The 15,228-nt window shown below is 34.2% G+C and overlaps 2 protein-coding genes across 3 annotated transcripts; both read left to right on the top strand.

Annotated features, from left to right (window-relative positions):
• The first annotated feature begins 2,099 nt into the window (after window positions 1-2,099).
• LOC130512778 (polycomb group protein FERTILIZATION-INDEPENDENT ENDOSPERM-like) lies at window positions 2,100-5,825 on the top strand. Its single transcript, XM_057011087.1, has 13 exons — window positions 2,100-2,313; window positions 2,719-2,784; window positions 2,877-2,999; window positions 3,115-3,195; window positions 3,279-3,371; window positions 3,505-3,580; window positions 3,673-3,752; window positions 3,832-3,903; window positions 3,978-4,037; window positions 4,113-4,209; window positions 4,292-4,355; window positions 4,466-4,525; window positions 4,631-5,825. Exons 1-13 carry the CDS (start codon window positions 2,134-2,136, stop codon window positions 4,689-4,691), a joined length of 1,113 nt encoding a protein of 370 aa, XP_056867067.1. The 5' UTR covers window positions 2,100-2,133; the 3' UTR covers window positions 4,692-5,825.
• Window positions 5,826-9,907: 4,082 nt separating this feature from the next.
• Window positions 9,908-12,826, top strand: LOC108858146 (polycomb group protein FERTILIZATION-INDEPENDENT ENDOSPERM-like). Of its 2 annotated transcripts, none has more exons than XM_056986706.1 (13): window positions 9,908-10,131; window positions 10,538-10,603; window positions 10,696-10,815; window positions 10,906-10,986; window positions 11,070-11,162; window positions 11,296-11,371; window positions 11,464-11,543; window positions 11,623-11,694; window positions 11,769-11,828; window positions 11,904-12,000; window positions 12,083-12,146; window positions 12,251-12,310; window positions 12,416-12,826. In XM_056986706.1, exons 1-13 carry the CDS (start codon window positions 9,952-9,954, stop codon window positions 12,474-12,476), a joined length of 1,110 nt encoding a protein of 369 aa, XP_056842686.1. In that variant the 5' UTR covers window positions 9,908-9,951; the 3' UTR covers window positions 12,477-12,826. The 2 variants fall into 2 exon arrangements, with proteins under 2 accessions (XP_056842686.1, XP_056842685.1); XM_056986705.1 differs by having other exon boundaries at window positions 9,909-10,131; window positions 10,693-10,815.
• Window positions 12,827-15,228: the final 2,402 nt, after the last annotated feature.

Raw genomic sequence — 15,228 nt, 5'->3', positions numbered from 1 at the left:
AAAATATAATATATGTAATTATCTATATAATGGAACGTATAAAATAGTATTAATTATATGATTACTTATATGATGGTACGTATAAAATACGATTAATTATATGAAAATATACAATATATAATAATGACTAAAGATGGGTTTTCGGGTACCTATACGGGTTTGGTTCTGATCGGTTTTCAAGGTCAAAGATTTCAACCTAATTAGGATGTTTCTAAATTTTTGTTTGAGTTTGATTCGGATCTTTGCCGGTTTAGTTCGGGTTTGGATAACCCATTTAAATTATTTTAAAGTTTTAAATCACTATATATTTTAAATTTCTCAAAATATTTAAATAAAATAATATAATACCTATAAATTTAAATAATATATGTCAGAATACCTAGGCTTAACATAACAATTGGGTTGATTTAAAATTATGAATACAAAATCAATAATTATTTTAAGTATTTTTGGTGATTTGAATATACTTTAACTATTTCAGATATTTATTTTTGACTATCTATATATATTTTTAAGTATTTTAAACCAATTTAAAAGTATCATTTTTGATGTTTTATATACCTTAAATCTAAAAAAATTAATATATAGATAAGTATATAAATCTATTTAGATAAATTCAGGTATCTGAATCCTTCGGTTCGGACTAGATTTGGTTCTTTAGATAATAAAATTTTGAATAATTTGAATATTTAATCAATTTATGTTCGGGTTTGGTACTATATTTTCGGTCGGTATCGGTTATGTTCCTTGCCAAATCCTAATAATTACATAAAAAACAAATATCATCATATTTTTCAAAATATGCATCCGCGCACCTAGATCAAAGTCTATAATCATTTATTTTAACAACAAGCTAAATAAATATGTTGATTGGAAAGATAATAAAACAAAGCCAGAGAAATACATAGTTTACGAGAGACATTCTATGTGTCGAATTTATTATAAAAAATGTTTTACTAAGATAAATATATTCAATAATTACAACAAAAAAAATATTTCATAAAAGTAAAAAATAATACCCGCGCTTTCGAAGGGCGAGTCAAAATCTAGTTTTCCCTTTACAGTTTAACTGTAATACCCAAATCTTCCACAAAATCTGGTAAATTAAAATATATTAAATTAGGTAAATAATATTTTTAATATAATTTGTTAGGTAGTTAATTAAATGGTCCAACTATGACTTCTCAATAGTAGATAAAAATAGAACTCTAAATTAATAGATTAGATTAATTTATGTAAACCCGTAATTGTCCGAGAGACTAGTTGTTGCACGAGAGTTGTTAACACGATTACCTTTTAAGGACTGGTTGTTGCAAAGACGTAGAAAGACTTGTTTTTGCATGAGACTTGTTAACAAGATTATCTTTTAAGGACTGGTTGTTGCATGAGAGTTGTTAATAAGATTATATTTTCTAGGACTGGTTGTTGCACAAACGTGTCGTTGCATGAGACTGGTGAGCTTTAAAACCAGAGCAATGTCCGAGAGAGAGAGAGAGAGAGAGAGAGAGAGAGAGAGAGAGAGAGAGAGAGAGAGAGAGAGAGAGAGAGAGAGAGAGAGAGACAGAAGAGTTTTGAAATGTCGGAGATAACATTTTGTCAAAAAAAAAAAAATGTCGGAGATAACTTACAAAAGTGACCAAGAGGATTCATGAAGGGAAGAAACCTTTGTGTTCTGTTGTTTTTAACTAATATTCACCAATGTGGATCATTTCACCAAATTCCATTTCAACTAGCACTACGTGTGTTCCAGCAGCCTGATTAATATTCAAACCTGATTAATTAATTGAATTTTTTTAGATATAATTAATAACATTACTTTGGAACCAAGAAGACCCCTTCGCCATATAGGACTGCATTGCAGCGTAATTAATATTCACAAATGTGGATCATTTCACCAAATTCCATTTCAACTAGTACTATGTGTGAATGGAAAGACTTGTTAACAAGATTATCTTTCAAGGACTGGTTGTTGCACAAACGTACAAAGACTTGTTGTTGCATGAATGAGACTTGTTAACAAGATTATCTTTCAAGTACTGGTTGTTGCAAAGACGTGTTGTTGCATGAGACTAGTGACCTTTATAAAAACCAGAGCAGAGTCCGAGAGAGAAATAGAGAGACAAGAGATTTGACATGTCGGAGATAAGTTTATGGAACGAATCACTTGTTGCTGGGTCTTTGACTCCATCCAACCAAAAAACTTACAAAGTGACCAAGAGGGTTCATGAAGGGAAGAAACCTTTGTGTTCTGTTGTTTTTAACTTCATTGATCCTCGTTTCTACAATTTCTTTGTCACCGCTGGTGGAAATGGGGTAAAAAGATTTCTTCTTTTTCAAAATCTCCGTTTAAGGTTTTCAAGTTCTGGGTCTGTGCAAAGTATCATTTTTTTTTCTGTCTGATTTTGGGTTTCTGATTGCTGTACTGAGATCTTAAGATTCTTAACGTATCACTTTTGTCTGAATAAAATTGAAAACTTTGCTTGATGGGTTTCTTTTCAGAGTGCATACTTACTTATAGCTTGATTATGAACCGTGTTAGCTTAATTTTTTTTTTTTTTTGCTATTGAGATTCTGTGGAAGTGTATGGATTTTTCTATTTTAACGCTTGTTCGAGTGACTTCATTAAACTTGATAGCTCTATCTTGGTTTCTTTTAATCTTTTACTTGAGCGGAGTCATGAATCTCATTACTGCCCTCGGTTTATCTCTTATTATGTAGATTAATATGTACAACTGTCTTGAAGATGGAGGCATATCTTCATTGCACTCTTACACTGATGAAGATGTAAGCAAGTCTTCATATTATATAGTTTCCATTAAATAAAAAGCAGCAAAGTTTCATTGATGCTATATATGACTATGCGCTTTGATGATCAGAAGGAGGAGTCATTTTACACTGCAAGCTGGACGTGTAGCCTCCTTGAAAGGAACCCATTTGTTGCGGCTGGAGGATTGAAAGGCAGAATCCGAGTCCTTAACCTCCAAAATAATATTATTAAGGTATTTATTACATTTTTTTTATCTTTAGAATGACATTAAAGAGTTAAAGGATGTTCTATGTATCCCACTAGCAAGTGATCCGATTTCTTACTTGGGTAATCTGTGCTCGCTGCAGACCCTTGTGGGCCACCAGGGTTCAGTGAATGAAATTAAGACACATCCTATGATACCTCAACTTGTGCTTTCTGCTAGCAATGTATGTCTCTTGGCTTTTTTTTTGGTACTGATGTTCATTTATTTGGTTGTGAATTTAGAGGTCTTACGTTTTGATTGGATCAGGATGGAACTGTTCGATTGTGGAATGTTGAAACTGGGATATGTGTTCTGGTATTTGCTGGTAGTGGAGGTCATGAATCCGCAGTTCTAAGTGTGGTAAGCCAATATGGTTTTTAAACACAGTGAATGTGAAAGAAAACAATCATCTGACTCAGTTTTGTGTCATTTGATATAATATATAAAGACATTCCAAGTATAACCATCTTTTAAATATCTTGTAAATCTGTAGGACTTTCATCCTTATGATATGCACCGTTTTGTTAGTTGTTGTATGAAAACCACTACTAAGGTATGGTCAATGAAAGGTACGAGTTAAAACCAAGCACACTTGAAAGGAACTTCCTTTCTCTTTCAGTTTGTATGATCTCTCTATTATTCTTTCTTTGGCTGCCTTCAGAGTTTGGGAAACATGTCGACGAGTCATTCACATGGAAGGATGATCCAAAAACATTCCAAACACAAGTTGTACAATTCCCTGTAAGTATTTTTCTGTTTCTTCGTCCTTTTAACAACGAGTGACATCCATGTCTTGATGTAAGATTACTTGTATGTGTAGGTATTTACAGCTTCAGATCGTATGACTATAGTAGAGTGTAACTGCTGGGTTGGTGATTATATTCTTTCAAAGGTTAGTCCAGGTGTCAATAATGAATAAGCTAAAAACAGAAAGGTTAATCTTGTGTTCTATATATCTGGTTTCAGAGTATGACGGATAAGATCCTGTTGTGGCAACCACAACTTAAAGAGAATTCTCCTGGAGAGGTTAGGGTCTCATTTCTACTCTACACAACAAATTAAAAATGTTACAGATTAAAGTTCTTTGTGTTGTTTTTGCAGGTTACTTTAGATGTTCTATGTCGATACCCTATTCCAAAGTCTTATCTCGGGCATATTAAGTTTTCCTGCGACCTCCCTATGAATTATGTTTCAATAGGTAAAAGCTATAATCTATACATTTGAACTATACTTAAAAACTTTTCTTGTTTAACATTCTTGGTTGGTTGGTTGGTCATCAGGGAATCAGAAAGGCAAGATTTATGTCTGGGATTTAAAGACTCGCCCTCCTGTTTTGATTACAGTGTAAGTTACTTCCGTATCTAGACACAATTTGAAATCTTTAAATACAAATGAATAAGCTTTACTTTGGTATCTTTGTTGTATTCTTGTCATGACTGTCTGTTGCTATATAGGTTATCACACTATCAATCAAAGTCTTTGATCAAGCAAACCGCTATGTCTACTGATGGAAAGTATATTAATCTTCTCTCTCGCTAATGCATTTTAAAAGATTTCATTATTTTATGACTCTGTAATTGCTCCAACAAAACACTCTGTTTCTTTCCATTGCATTGTAGCACAATTCTTGCTGCCTCCGAGGACGGGACATTATGGCGTTGGGACGTGAAGAGGGTCTAGAAAAAGATGTGCTGGCTAACTTTCTAGAAGTACATAAGGAATAAGGAATAATGATAAGAGACAGGTCAGAGGATCTGGGATAACTGTCAGCTGGTGCTGCGAGTATTTAATTAGTCTGCTACCTTCTAGAAGTACATAAGGAATAAGGAATAATGATAAGAGACAGGTCAGAGGATCTGGGATAACTGTCAGCTGGTGCTGTGAGTATTTAATTAGTCTATAAGTAAAGAGTCTAAGGGGAGAGATATCAATGATTTGATCAAGTGGTTGTAAAGAGACAAGAGTCTCTCGTGTGGAACGCTCTCTTTGTAATCCTTGTTTTTGAATCAATAATAGAAACATTATCTTCTCTTAAGTCACAAGTGTTCTTATCAACATGTTACAATCTACTTAACACAAGCCAAGTAGTTTTTGTAGGAACTGATGGATTAGGAGTCTTAAGATATGCATTGTTACAAAAGCGGAATATCTATCTAGCAATAAGCATATTGCTGTTTATATTGCTATTCCCTGTGACCTGAAGATCCTTATTTATAGCCTCATTACCTTCACTTTGGTAACCAAACGTTTTTCCAAGGGAACAACAACAGTGGGTTCAAGTACGACACTACACACAACAACAATAACTTCGAAGCTGCGCATAACAACAGTAGCAGCAAGTACGACACTGCACACACCAACAGCAGCTTCGAAGCTGCGCATAACAACAGTAGCAGCAACAGGTTTCAGCTTGTGTTTGATTCTCCACCGTTCGATATGGCCTCATTCGATCACAGAGATGATATGTCAATGCCGGGAACGATGGATGCTATGCAGCAGCAGAAGCAGCAAGATGTATCCATTTGGTTCTAAGTCTTGGGGGGAATAGATTTCATCTTCTCTTTATTTTTATCTCTTGTGTTCTTCTTACATTCACTCTACAATGTAATATTTTTCTGGGTCTGTCTCTCTGTCTCCTCGCTTGTAATGTGTTTGTAAGAGTCTCTGAAACTCTCTGTTACTGTGTGTGTCTTGTTCTCGCCCTGGCGAAACTCTCTTATCGTCAGCTTCTTTTAGTTTATACACCCCATACTCGGGGGACGAACATAATGTAAGTTTTCATATTTTATAAATGTAATTTGGAGTTTCTCTTAATTATTTTTTGTTGTGTTAATATTTGTATTTTTTGATGTGGCTGGGAACATTGTTTATTGCAAGATGGTAGTTTGAATTTACTTGAAAATAACCGTGTGTGTTGAAGTGGCTCGTTGGTGATAGAGCATGGGTCAGTGCTCCTATTAACCAGCGATCGAAGCACAAACACATCATGTTAGACAAAGCCAAAGGGAAAAAAAATTTTATTTCCAGATAAAAGGTATTCTCAAAATACCTTCTTTTTATCTACTTAATAACTGAAAAAAAAACACGAGTAACATAACATTGAACAAACCTTTGTTAATCACTTAAACCACATTGATATTTGAGCATGCGTCAGTACTCCCACGGACTACGGAACACGAGCAAACACACAAACTTCTAAAAGAAGAGAAAAAAAGTTACTCCAGGTATAAGATTGGATTAATTGTTATCACAAGAAGGTTATTGTAACGTTGTACTTGAAAGCAAACGTGTTTATTGCAAGTGGCTCGTTCGGTAATGGAGCATGGGTCAGTGTTCCCATTGACAAGCGATCGAACACACAAACACACCAGACAAAAAGAAAAAAAAAATATGATTCTTTTTTTTTTTTGAAAAAGGGCTTTCAATATGATTCTTCATACAAGGTATTCTAAAAATGGTGCACAAAAAAAAAAGGTATTCTAAAATACCTTTTTTGGTTGTTTAACATTTATTTGTTCCTGTTATTTAATTATTTTATTCACTTTATATCTATAAACAAAGGAAACAGTTCAGCATTTATATCTACACCCATTCTTCAATGCACTACAATCACTGCATTTCATCTGCAGTGATGTCTACACTTTACTATACAATCACATTGCATTAGTTAACCACTTAGTGCATGTGGTTGTTGTCAATGACTGGTGGGGTAGACAATTTGCATGGGTTAACGCGAGCAAAAAAGTACAAAACTTTTGGACAACCAACACACAATCTATTCAAATAAATGGTTCAGATAAGTGTAGTCTTTTGCTTTACTGATTTTGATGTTCTTTTGTTTGTGTATATTAGTTTGGTCAAGGCTAATATGTTTTAATTGGCAGTTCAAAATTCTAGAGAGCAAGTTGCAGATGCTGAGGCGCTTATCGACCTAGCCAATACATTGGCTTCATATGTGAAATCCACTCTGCTTGTGGCATTTTCTCGTGCTTAGTTTGTTAATGTCTTGAGTCTCTTGACCCATGAGTTTATAGAGAGACTTCTTTAATTAGGGATTGATGATGATGCTGAAGAACAAACACTAGTGTTGATGAAGTGGAAGGACATTGATTTTGTTGTCTACTCTCATGGTGGTTTCATGTGGTTGTTTGTCAATGTGAGTTCTCTCATTACACATTTGCTTACTTGATGAAAGATGTACGAGGTGAGATCATTGTTGAGAAATATTAATATTCTCATTTTGATGGTAAGTTGGTATCTTTTGTCTGCTATTAATGCCCGATTTTGGTTTTTGATTTTCAACATCTAACCTTCAAGAATATTGATTCCACACATGTCTCCCTTTTCTTATACGTCCTCAGTGCCAACATGGTATTTCTGATTTTTCGTACAATACTAATTGAATAGCTTTTGATATTTTTAGCACTTTTAATGAAGCATAATTAATTCTTTTCACTTGGTTTTCGTTCATCCAATCGAATACCAAAATTATCTTTAAAAATAAAATGATACTCATTCTGTTTTATAATAAGTATTATTCTAATTTTTTTTCTTGTTACACAAAAAATATCATTTTATATTTTTAATGCAAATTATACTTATTTTTAGTTAAAAATTAATTATAAACTGAATTGATTTTATAAAATTTTTATATATCTCAAATACTATTAGTCAGAGATATGTAATTAATAATAATTTACATATATTTATGTTACATTCTTAATCTGTGTGAAAATGTCAAAATGACTCTTACTTAGAAACATAGAAAATATTTTATTACATTTATTTTGCACACACTTGCATATGCTTTTGTATTCTTTAACTATGAGAAAAAAAAGAAATCAAGGTGCTATTTTTATATAAAAAAAGTTTAATGCAAAATCAATATAATTTAATAAATAGAGTTTAGTTATAATAATTTGGTTGTTGAAGTTATTAATGAACATTTAAAAAAACTGCATATACTTATAAAGCTTATCCAGAGACATTGATATTATAATCCTAATTAACAATCACTTTCTCTCTTTATATTTACTGTTGATCAAATACAAATACAAATACAACAATAAATCAATTAATCACTTATCAATTTTGGATATCCCTTCTTCCTCTTTCCTGAACTTTATCCCACAAACATCCATTTATATTATATGTTCAAGAAGGTAATTAATAATCAAACCTTATTAATTAATTGAATTTATTCGAGATTAATTAGTGACGTTACTTTAGGACCAAGATGATCCCATCGCCACATAGAAGTGTCAACTGCATTCCAGCGTAATTAATATTCACCAATGTGGATCATTTCACCAATTTCAATTTCAGCAAAGCACTATTAGTATTAGTATTACTTTCTCTGTTTCATATTAAGTGTAATTTTACACTTCTGAACACTGATTAAGAAATTATTTAATTTTGCATATTTTCAATAAAAACATCATTACCCATATACCTACTCATATTTCAACCAATTAGAAAAATAAACAGGAAAATAAAATTAATAAATTATGCATTAAAATTCTAAAACGACACTAATTTTGCAACAAAAAATTTTCTACACACCGACACTTAGTATAAAACGGAAAGAGTATATTTTTTGACTATAAAATTTGAAAGTTTGATATCAATTTCTATTATATCAAGTACAAATTATGTATCATTTCAAACTTCGAAACTTCCGATCATGTCTAAATATAATATAATTCCTAGGACAAAACTATGTGGCGATGGTAACCTGGTGGTACTAGGCGATCTTGAGACAAATCGTATATCCCATTGATTTTGGATTAAAAGAAAAAAAAGTTCCCATTTGTTTAATCAAGCAATATGAAACTATGTTTTATATAGAAAGTTTCAGGATTTGGATCACTCACCGGTTTCAGCCCAGTAAAAAATTATATAGATTTCAGCCCAAACACCGACACCAACTGTTAAAAACTAATGTTAAATGTAATTTTTTTTGAAAATAGATAATCTTGTTAACACAGATTGAACGTGTGGTCTTCAAAATTTCATCTAGATAATCCGGAAATTTTAATTATTAAATTAGTTCATAATTGGTATTTAAATAATATTTAGTGGTAATAGAGATAGATTTCTACTATAAACATATATTAATTTATGTAAACCCGTAATTGTCCGAGAGACTAGTTGTTGCACCAGAGTTGTTAACACGATTACCTTTTAAGGACTGGTTGTTGCAAAGACGTAGAAAGACTTGTTTTTGCATGAGACTTGTTAACAAGATTATCTTTTAAGGACTGGTTGTTGCACGAGAGTTGTTAATAAGATTATATTTTCTAGGACTGGTTGTTGCACAAACGTGTCATTGCATGAGACTGGTGAGCTTTAAAACCAGAGCAATGTCCGAGAGAGAGAGAGACAGAAGAGTTTTGAAATGTCGAAGATAACTTACAAAGTGACCAAGAGGATTCATGAAGGGAAGAAACCTTTGTGTTCTGTTTTTTTTTTTTAACTAATATTCATCAATGTGGATCATTTCACCAAATTCCATTTCAACTAGCACTACGTGTGTTCCCAGCAGTCTGATTAATATTCAAACCTGATTAATTAATTGATTTTTTTGAGATTAATAAATGACGTTACCTTGGGACCAAGAGGACCCCTTCCCCATATAGGAGTGTGAACTACATTGCAGCTTAACTAATATTCACAAATGTGGATAATTTCACCAAATTCCATTTCAACTAGTACTATGTGTGAATGGAAAGACTTGTTAACAAGATTATCTTTCAAGGACTGGTTGTTGCACAAACGTACAAAAACTTGTTGTTGCATGAATGAGACTTGTTAACAAGATTATCTTTCAAGGACTGGTTGTTTCAAAGACGTACAAAGACGTGTTGTTGCATGAGACTAGTGAGCCTTATAAAAACCAGAGCAGAGTCCGAGAGAGAGATAGAGAGACAAGAGATTTGAGATGTCAGAGATAAGTTTATGGAACGAATCACTTGTTGCTGGGTCTTTGACTCCATCCAACCAAAAATCTTACGAAGTGACCAAAAGGATTCATGAAGGGAAGAAACCTTTGTGTTCTGTTGTTTTTAACTTTATTGATCCTCGTTTCTACAATTTCTTTGTCACCGCTGGTGGAAATGGGGTAAAAAGATTTCTTCTTTTTCGAAATCTCCGTTTAAGGTTTCTAGTTCTGGGTCTGTGCAAAGTATCTTTTTTTCTGTCTGATTTTGGGTTTCTGATTGCTGTACTGAGATCTTAAGATTCTTAACGTATCACTTTTGTCTGAATAAAGTTGAAAACTTTGCTTGATGGGTTTCTCTTCAGAGTGCATACTTACTTATAGCTTGATTATGAACCGTGTTAGCTTAATGTTTTTTTTTTTGCTATTGAGATTCTGTGAAAGTGTATGGATTTTTCTATTTTAACGCTCGTTTGAGTGACTTCATTACCTAATAAACTTGATAGCTCTATCTTGGTTTCTTTTAACCTTTTACTTGAGCGGAGTCATGAATCTCATTACTGCCCTCGGTTTATCTCTTATTATGTAGATTAATATGTACAACTGTCTTGAAGATGGAGGCATATCTTCATTGCACTCTTACACTGATGAAGATGTAAGCAAGTCTTCATATTATATAGTTTCCATTAAATAAAAAGCAGCAAAGTTTCATTGATGCATATGTCTATGTGCCTTGATGATTAGAAGGAGGAGTCATTTTACACTGCAAGCTGGACGTGTATCCTCCTTGAAAGGAACCCATTTGTTGCGGCTGGAGGATTGAAAGGCAGAATCCGAGTCCTTAACCTCCAAAATAATATTATTAAGGTATTTATTGCATTTTTTTATCTTACATTAAAGAGTATCCCACTAGCAAGTGATCCGATTTCTTACTTGGGTAATCTGTGCTCGCTGCAGACCCTAGTGGGCCACCAGGGTTCAGTGAATGAAATTAAGACACATCCTATGATACCTCAACTTGTGCTTTCTGCTAGCAATGTATGTCTCTTGGCTTTTTTTTTGGTACTGATGTTCATTTATTTGGTTGTGAATTTAGAGGTCTTACGTTTTGATTGGATCAGGATGGAACTGTTCGATTGTGGAATGTTGAAACTGGGATATGTGTTCTGGTATTTGCTGGTAGTGGAGGTCATGAATCCGCAGTTCTAAGTGTGGTAAGCCAATATGGTTTTTAAACACAGTGAATGTGAAAGAAAACAATCATCTGACTCAGTTTTGTGTCATTTGATATAATATATAAAGACATTCCAAGTATAACCATCTTTTAAATATCTTGTAAATCTGTAGGACTTTCATCCTTATGATATGCACCGTTTTGTTAGTTGTTGTATGAAAACCACTACTAAGGTATGGTCAATGAAAGGTACGAGTTAAAACCAAGCACACTTGAAAGGAACTTCCTTTCTCTTTCAGTTTGTATGATCTCTCTATTATTCTTTCTTTGGCTGCCTTCAGAGTTTGGGAAACATGTCGACGAGTCATTCACATGGAAGGATGATCCAAAAACATTCCAAACACAAGTTGTACAATTCCCTGTAAGTATTTTTCTGTTTCTTCGTCCTTTTAACAACGAGTGACATCCATGTCTTGATGTAAGATTACTTGTATGTGTAGGTATTTACAGCTTCAGATCGTATGACTATAGTAGAGTGTAACTGCTGGGTTGGTGATTATATTCTTTCAAAGGTTAGTCCAGGTGTCAATAATGAATAAGCTAAAAACAGAAAGGTTAATCTTGTGTTCTATATATCTGGTTTCAGAGTATGACGGATAAGATCCTGTTGTGGCAACCACAACTTAAAGAGAATTCTCCTGGAGAGGTTAGGGTCTCATTTCTACTCTACACAACAAATTAAAAATGTTACAGATTAAAGTTCTTTGTGTTGTTTTTGCAGGTTACTTTAGATGTTCTATGTCGATACCCTATTCCAAAGTCTTATCTCGGGCATATTAAGTTTTCCTGCGACCTCCCTATGAATTATGTTTCAATAGGTAAAAGCTATAATCTATACATTTGAACTATACTTAAAAACTTTTCTTGTTTAACATTCTTGGTTGGTTGGTTGGTCATCAGGGAATCAGAAAGGCAAGATTTATGTCTGGGATTTAAAGACTCGCCCTCCTGTTTTGATTACAGTGTAAGTTACTTTCGGATCCACACACAATTTGAAATCTTTAAATACAAATGAATAAGCTTCACTTTGGTGTCTTTGTTGTATTCTTGACATGACTCTCTATATAGGTTATCACACTATCAATCAAAGTCTGTGATCAAGCAAACCGCTATGTCTACTGATGGAAAGTATATTAATCTTCTCTCTCACTAATGCATTTTAAAAGACTTCATTATTTTATGACTCAGTAATTACTCCAACAAAACACTCTGTTTCTTTCCATGGCATTGTAGCACAATTCTTGCTGCCTCCGAGGACGGGACATTATGGCGTTGGGACGTGAAGAGGGTCTAGAAGAAGATGTGCTGGCTAACTTTCTAGAAGTACATAAGGAATAAGGAATAATGATAAGAGACAGGTCAGAGGATCTGGGATAACTGTCAGCTGGTGCTGCGAGTATTTAATTAGTCTGCTACCTTCTAGAAGTACATAAGGAATAAGGAATAATGATCAGAGACAGGTCAGAGGATCTTGGATAACTGTCAGCTGGTGCTGTGAGTATTTAATTAGTCTATAAGTAAAGAGTCTAAGGGGAGAGATATCAATGATTTGATCAAGTGGTTGTAAAGAGACAAGAGTCTCTCGTGTGGAACGCTCTCTTTGTAATCCTTGTTTTTGAATCAATAATAGAAACATTATCTTCTCTTAAGTCACAACTGTTCTTATCAACACGTTACAATCTACTTAACACAAGCCAAGTAGTTTTTGTAGGAACTGATGGATTAGGAGTCTTAAGATATGCATTGTTACAAAAGCGGAATATCTATCTAGCAATAAGCATATTGCTGTTTATATTGCTATTCCCTGTGACCTGAAGATCCTTATTTATAGCCTCATTACCTTCACTTTGGTAACCAAACGTTTTTCCAAGGGAACAACAACAGTGGGTTCAAGTACGACACTACACACAACAACAATAACTTCGAAGCTGCGCATAACAACAGTAGCAGCAACAGGTTTCAGCTTGTGTTTGATTCTCCACCGTTCGATATGGCCTCATTCGATTACAGAAATGATATGTCAATAACACGACCCTAGGATGAACTCTGGATGATATTGGATAGATCCTTGCAAAGATGAATCAAAACTCAATCTTCCAAGGCTTGTGGATGCGATTGGTGACACAAAAAGATGCGGATGACTCTTTGATACTCCTAGACAACTACTTTAGATATGACACACTAAAGGAGAAGTCCTTAGACTCTGGATATGACACACCAGAACTCTCGAACTCTTGTTGATAGCAATAAGAGAAGAGAAAGGTTTTTAGGTTAAAAGATGATGATTTTATTAGACTTGCTCGACCAGAATATATAGTGAGAGCCTTGTACATGCACAAGGTCTCGGAAACAACTAATAGTCATAAAGGAACAGGCTCCCTTTGACTTGTGTAAACGAAATAAAAAGCATAGTCTAAGATAGAATAAGATACATAATGTAGTCTGGTCCGAGAGTATCATACTAGGTGATTTGAAATAGCAAGACAAGACCTCGTTAAAAACCTATCTTAGCAAAACCCAATGGGACAAAAACTAAGACAGGAAAAGAGCACACTTCTCTTGCTAGCCTAGATGATACTCAGCTTGATGGTATGATGACTTGAATGGTGATGAGTGGGTCTTGAAGTATCAAGCTTCCTTCAAGACTTTCTTTCTTCAAAGATTTTCTGATTAAGCCTCCAATAGCTTCCTTGAGCTTCTTTGATCTTGCACGAGTCATGGGACCTTTAGAAAGGTCTAAGGCATCTTCTTCTTCAGCTGGTTGGTCCTTGTTCTTCTTGACATGATCTGGAATCATATCATTCCCTCCCTCTTGAAAAGGATTTGTCCTCAAATCTGGATCATCTGCAATAAAAGGAACCAAATCAGCAACATTAAAACTATTACTCACATCATACCTTTCCTTTAGATCAAGCTTGTAGGCATTGTTGCTAAGCTTCTTCACGATCTCAAATGGTCCATCAATCCTTGGCATTAGCTTGGACTTCCTCTCGTTTGGAAATCTTTCTTTTCTAAGGTGAACCCAAACAAGATCTCCTTCTTCAAAGATCATCTCACGTCTGCCTTTGTTTGCATGCTTAGCATACAACTTTGTTTTCTCTTCAATGTTGTGGCGTGCTTGCTTATGGATCTCCTGCACCATCTCGGCCTTTCTTTTTCCATCAAAGCTAACTCTAGCACACTCAGGTAAAGGCATTAGATCCAAAGGAGAAGTGGGATTGAACCCATAAACAATTTCAAAGGGTGAAAACTTAGAAGCAGAATGCACAGCATGATTGTATGCAAATTCACAATGAGGCAAATGTTCTTCCCAAGACTTCAAATTCTTTTTGATGAATGCACGCAAGAGAGCTCCTAATGTTCTATTCACTACCTCAGTTTGACCATCAGTTTGCGGATGACATGTAGTAGAAAACAACAACTTAGTTCCTAGCTTAGACCACAAAGTTTTCCAAAAGTAACTAAGGAATTTAGCATCTCTATCTGAAACAATGGTCTTAGGCATGCCATGCAAACGAACTATCTCTTTAAAGAACAAATTAGAAACATGCAATGCGTCATCAGTTTTGTGACAAGCAATAAAGTGAGCCATTTTGGAGAACCTATCAACAACTACAAAGATTGAATCCTTTCCGGTTCTAGTCCTAGGCAATCCAACAATAAAATCCATAGAAATGTCATTCCATGGGTGATAAGGAATAGGGAGAGGAGTATACAAACCATGAGACTGAACTTTGGACTTAGCTTGTTTGCAAGTTGCACATCTTTGGCATATCTTCTCTACATCTTTCTTCATGTGAGGCCAAAAGAAATGATCCTGCAAAACCTTAAGAGTCTTGGCAATACCAAAGTGTCCCATTAAGCTTCCTCCGTGAGCTTCCCTAGTAAACAACTCTCTCATAGAACAGTTAGGCACACATAGGCGATTATCATAAAACAAATATCCTTCATGCCTAAAGTAGTGACCTTTAGCAATCTTTTCACAAGATAGATAAGCTTCTTTAAAGTCAAGATCAGTTTCATACATCTCTTTGAATTGCTCAAAT

The sequence above is a fragment of the Raphanus sativus genome, chromosome 5 (genome assembly GCF_000801105.2).
Source record: "Raphanus sativus cultivar WK10039 chromosome 5, ASM80110v3, whole genome shotgun sequence".
In the NCBI taxonomy this organism is placed as follows: Eukaryota; Viridiplantae; Streptophyta; class Magnoliopsida; order Brassicales; family Brassicaceae; genus Raphanus; species Raphanus sativus.
Note: the sequence above shows the minus strand (reverse complement) of the source record. Positions and strands in the feature narration are given on the sequence as shown.